Here is a 5,172-nt window from a genome sequence, read left to right as displayed (position 1 = left end):
GGAGGGGAGAGGCCCAGCCTTCTAACTGCTTCTGACTTTGCTGAAAATAAAAACACACAGGCCACAGGGACCCCAAAATGCAGTCAAGCGCTCAGCCTGGCCTGACTCCAGGAGGGCGGGCGGGAACTCTGCTTGACACCAGACACAAGGCTCCTGACCGGCTTTCCGGGGGAGGGGGGAGCTCGCCCCCCTCACCGTGGTGCAGGCCCTGGCTCCCCGGGGTGGCCACCCACAGTGTGAATGCTCGCACCCCCTGCAGGAAGCATGGGGCTGCCTCTATTCTGGGACGTTCTCACCTTCCCAGAAAGAAAAATTCTGGAACCGCCAGGCCTTAGACAGCCTGGCTGGTGGCACAAGGGTGATGAGGCCAACCCAGGGTGCTACACCAGAAAACAGGAAGGAACAGCCACTGGATCCTCGCCCGGGTGGCCTGCCCATACCACCCAGGACCCCAGGGTGGTCGTCTTCCCTCCCACCAGCCTCCTCCAGCCTCTTCCCTGTGCGCGTGCGCCCCGGGGATGGAGCACAGAGCAGAGTGATTACCTCCAGCCTTTCTTCTTGATGATGTTTCCTAACACCGCTTCAGCCCTGCCAAGAAGACCGAGACATGGGGACTTCATTACAGCGTAACAGAAACACCAAACCTCCCCCCACCTTGACAACCAACCACAGGGTCCCCTCTGTGAAAATGCCACTGGGGCCAGGGAGCCAGGCTGTTAATGCCCTTTGGCTCGGGAAGCTCATTCCAGAGCGAGGAGAGTGCCTGGGAGCAGCTGGGTTACTCCCCCGTGGAGGTGGCCACGGGCGTGTGCCACTTGACCCAGCGATGGCAGCTCCGGCGGAGGAGGAAGGAGCAATGTCCTGCTTGGCAAGACCAGCAGCAGACCGTTGTCCTGGCCCATTGGAAATTCACCGGGGAAGACGCTCGGCAACGTTACATGGGTGAAGTTTCTGGACACGTATATTTTTTAAAAGGTAAATTATTCACCAAGGGCATCCTCTGCGGAGACAATCAACATGTACTCAGGGCTGAATTTCCAGCCAAGTGCGTTTGAGTGTGTGTGTGTGTGTGTGTGTGTGTGTGTGTGTGTGTGTGTGTATCCCTCTTGTTTCTTGCTTCTGAACAATAGAGAGACAGATGCCATGCTGACCGCTCTCTGTTCTGCTTGGCGTCCCTCCAGACCCTGCACCAAACTGAGGCCAGCCAGGGTCATGCGTGGACCGTTCCAGCCTCGCTTGGCACTGCAGCGCTGGATTAACTTTTAAGAACTTTCTGCTTGTGGCGAAATGTTTCTGCGCAAAAAAACAACAGACGGAGAACCATCCATACCCAGCGCTACATTCCAATTATAACAGCGCCTGAGTCATCCACTCAGAAGTAAGGGGCTCTAATTTGTGAGCTGTTTTGCATACGTTCTGAATGTTCTTCATTTGCGGTCAAGATGCACAGAAAGTCACTCAGCCCTGGGTCTCTTCCTTTTATTCCTGGGTCCCTCGTTGGTGGCACAAAAGATCAGGAAAGGAGGAAGAGAGGGGAGCAGGCAGTGGTGGTCCTGGGGCTGCAGGAGCTGTAGGCAACAACTCACTGGAAGCCTGTTGCTTTCGGCTGTGAGTTCTCCTGGCCACGAATTTGGTAAGCCTCTGCCCAGCGGGGGCACAGAAATCCTGCAGCTCTCTGGGAAGCACCCAAAGCATGAGAAGCAGGGGCACTCAGTAAGACAGACGCTTGGCGCTCTGGTTAGCAAGAGGGACTCAGTGTGCTGGCCCCGGCACGCCAGCCCTGGCTGTCCAGTTAAGCTGGGGGAAGTGAAGACAGTGACGCAGACAGTGTGGCTGCCGTGAAAGGGGGGTGCTGGGCCTGGACACAGGGCCATCTGGAGTTGCCTTCCTCACGCTCTCCTGGCCAGCAAAACGGAGGCAGGCGCAGGGCCAGGGAACAGGCTGGGGTGCTCGGGATGGGGGGGACGCCTCTGGGCTTGGCATTTGCATTGGGCTTTTCCACCTCTGACCCTTCGGCTTAGCTCATCTGTCTGGAAAGCATTTCGCTCTGATGGAAAGCAGCTGCCGGTTTGGAGGGGTGGGGAGGGAGCTGTGGCATCAGGACAGAGGGCTGCTGACAGGGTCTGGAGGAAATTTGGGGGACCCAGTGGAGGCCCTTGGGGCTGTCAGATCATCAGACCAGGACTTGAGCAAAGTACCAGCTGGGGTCCTGATTCTCGGTACCCTAGGCTCCATCGAGAGAGAGCTGCAGGTAATAACCCGGAGCCTGCGAGGCAGGTGCTGGCCCTGTGGCCACAGTGCACGGGCGGTGGGCCAGGCTGAGCAGCCCAGCTGATGGGAACTTGGCTTGCCCCAGGCAGCAGGGGGCCAGAGGGAGGACAAAGAGAGAGCCAACAAATGATTTCACAAACAAAAGCTGACTTTTGGAAACCCGATGCAGGAGACTGGATGATTTGATTACAGCCAGTCTTTAAAACTGAAGCCAGCAGCCTTGGCTGAAGAGGGCTTTTACATAATTGAGTAGGAAAATTCACTGCCAAGATGGGAAGAGCAGCTCCCTGCAGCGCTCGGCTCAGCAGACCCTGCTCTCCCCAGCTCCTGAGACGCCCTGCATTCCCTGCAGCCCTAACTGCACCATTAAGATGTGAAAATATCAGGCATGTGGGGCTGCCTGCACTTCGCGGGCACGGCAGGAGAGCCCCCCGGACTACAGCTTAATCACGGCTCTCGCCCAACGCAGCATCTTTGGCACCAGAAGGGCTGTGGTCATCTTGCTGCTTGAACACACGGGCGTTTAGCAAGTGGCCAAATGTTCTGTGATTCTGGCCCCGTGAAAACACCACCTCCCCACTCCGTTTACAGTTTAGAAAAGCAGGCAGAGTGGGAGGTGCAAACCCTCTGGGGAGTAAGAGCCCCTGGAGCAATCGAAGCTCCAGCTCTTCCCAGGGAAGCTGTGGTTGGCCTGCATCGCTTCTTCCAGTGAGAAAAGGCACGTACTTGCCCGCCGCGTAGACTTCTGCGGTATCGAAGAGGTTGATGCCATTGTCGTAGGCCAAGGTCATTAGCTGCTCTGCCATCTGAAACGAGAAAACCAGGGCTGCTCACAGGCGGCACCATCTTGCCAGCCCAGGGGGAGGGCCCGGAGGCTCCAGAGCACAACCTCGTGGCCTGGGAAGACCCCCCGTGTGCCCAGGCGGCCCTGTCCCCACTGCAGGACAGGCCTGGAAGCAGCTCAGTCACAAACCCAGAGAGAAGAAAGAAGACAGGATGAATGCAGAAACAGCCTTTGCATTGTGAATCTCTTGTGAGCAGGGACCCCACCTATTAGGTCATCTCAGGGCTTAGCACCTGTGCTGAGTTGAATCGTGTCCCCCAAATTCACATCCACCCAGAACCTCAGAATGTGACCTTATTTGGCAATGGGGTTTTTGCAGATGTAATTAGTTAAGATGAGGTCATACTGCTTTAGCGTGAGTCCTACATCCAACATGAGTGGTGTCCTTATAAGAACAGACACAGACACACAGGGAAGAGGCCATGTGAAGATGGAGGCAAAGGTTAGGTAATGAGCCTGCAATCCAAGGAATGCCAAGGGCTGCCAGCCAGCAGCAGAGCTGGGAGAGAGGAACAGAACTCTTTCAGAGCCCTGGAGGCAGCGCGGCCCTGCGGACACCTTGATTTTGGACTTCTGGCCTCCAGAACTGCGACAGAATAAACTTCTGTTGTTTCATGCCACCCAGTCTTTGCTCCGGCCGTCCCGGGTAACTAACACAGCCCACAACAGGAGCCTGATAAATCTTGGCAGAATAAATGCTCTTCAAAAGCTATGGCTAGAATGTGCCTGTGATGCTGTATCCCTCTGAATTCTTCCCAGCAATGGCAGGAGGGTGAAATTACTGTTTGCAGATGGAGGAACTGTGATCCTCAGCTAGCCCTCTGGCCTTGGCCCTGCTTCGCCGGTGCCTTGCAGACCGGGGTGGATGAACGGCAACCGATGGGCAGTCGGGGCGAGGATCTGAGGCAGCCTGCCTGCAATCGACAGCCTCCTCCAAGACGCAGTGGGCAATGAACTCTGCTGGCCCGCTGGACAGTGCAGGCGTCCGTCCGAGCAGGGGTCACAGATGCAAACTCCCCCACCAGCCACTTCTCGAAGCTTAGCTCAGAGCCCCAAGCCTCCCTCCCAGTAGCTAGCCCAGGGTGCGGTGAATAATACTTAACCCTCAAAAACTGCACAGCAGAAAGCCAGCCAGCCGGGTGCAGCTTCTAGGAGCTTCTCCCAATACCAAACGCAGAAGCCCCACCGGCCAGGCAGGTAAGGAGAGGGAGGCTGGTGCCTGGCGAGGGTTAGTGGGGTGGAAGGGGGCTCAAACACTGCCAGGCGTGACCAAATCCTTTTATTTTTCAAGAGAAGCCAGAAATCCAGGATATCGGGGAGCGGGGTAAGTTCCGATATTCAAATGTTGGCAGTGAACCCCAAAGGTTTCAGATGATGAGCAGGCCAAAGCTAATCCCCATCAGTCAGCTGCTGTCTTCCGACTAGGAAAGCTCATTGGTGGAGTTTTCTGGATCCATCTGCAGGGCGGACTGGCTCCTCTCCCTCCTCTGCCTCAAGTGTAACAATGTAGCTGGAGCTCCCCTGCGTCCTCCTCAGGGTCCTCCCTCCCTCCCTCCCTCCTCCTTTCTTTGCCTCCAGAGCTGCAGGCACACCAGGCTCCTTCCCTGGTTACCTGACTTCATCCTTACTTTGCCGGGATGTGTCCCACCAGGCCGCCGGAGCTCTGCCCAGGAGAGGACCGTGTGCTGGGCCCTGCAGGTTACACAGATGGTTTAGGCATGCACGCTGTCTCCTGGGAGGGTTCTGAGCGAGGTGACCCAGGGCCAGGGCTTTTATTTTCATATTTCAGACTCACACATATTTTCTTATGTCCCCATCGTGCTCACAGGGAGGGTACCACACTGTACCACACTGTAGGTATTCTTTTGCATTTTGTTTTTTTCACTTACAATACATCCTGGAAATAGGCCCATAGCAGTTCGTGGGGACCGTCTTCATTCCTTTAAAAATTTTTAAAAAAAAATCAGGGTAAAATATACATAAAATTTACCTTTTTTTTTTTTTTTTTTTACGCGGGCCTCTCACTGTTGGGGCCTCTCCCGTTGCGGAGCACAGGC

General features: G+C 55.7%; 1 protein-coding gene across 5 annotated transcripts in view; it reads right to left on the bottom strand.

The window, feature by feature from the left end:
• The window catches only part of KCNAB2 (potassium voltage-gated channel subfamily A regulatory beta subunit 2), a 98,074-nt gene that overhangs the window by 13,135 nt on the left and 79,767 nt on the right, over positions 1-5,172 (bottom strand). For all 5 annotated transcript variants that reach the window (XM_007453279.1, XM_007453280.1, XM_007453276.1 and 2 more), the window contains 2 exons: positions 2,998-3,077; positions 544-588 (listed from right to left, as the gene is read on the bottom strand). In XM_007453279.1, coding sequence (XP_007453341.1) covers positions 544-588; positions 2,998-3,077 — 125 coding nt within the window. The remainder of the gene's footprint in view (positions 1-543; positions 589-2,997; positions 3,078-5,172) is intronic.

The sequence above is a fragment of the Lipotes vexillifer genome, unplaced genomic scaffold (genome assembly GCF_000442215.2).
Source record: "Lipotes vexillifer unplaced genomic scaffold, Lipotes_vexillifer_v1.1 scaffold575, whole genome shotgun sequence".
Taxonomy (NCBI): domain Eukaryota; kingdom Metazoa; phylum Chordata; class Mammalia; order Artiodactyla; family Lipotidae; genus Lipotes; species Lipotes vexillifer.
Note: the sequence above shows the minus strand (reverse complement) of the source record. Positions and strands in the feature narration are given on the sequence as shown.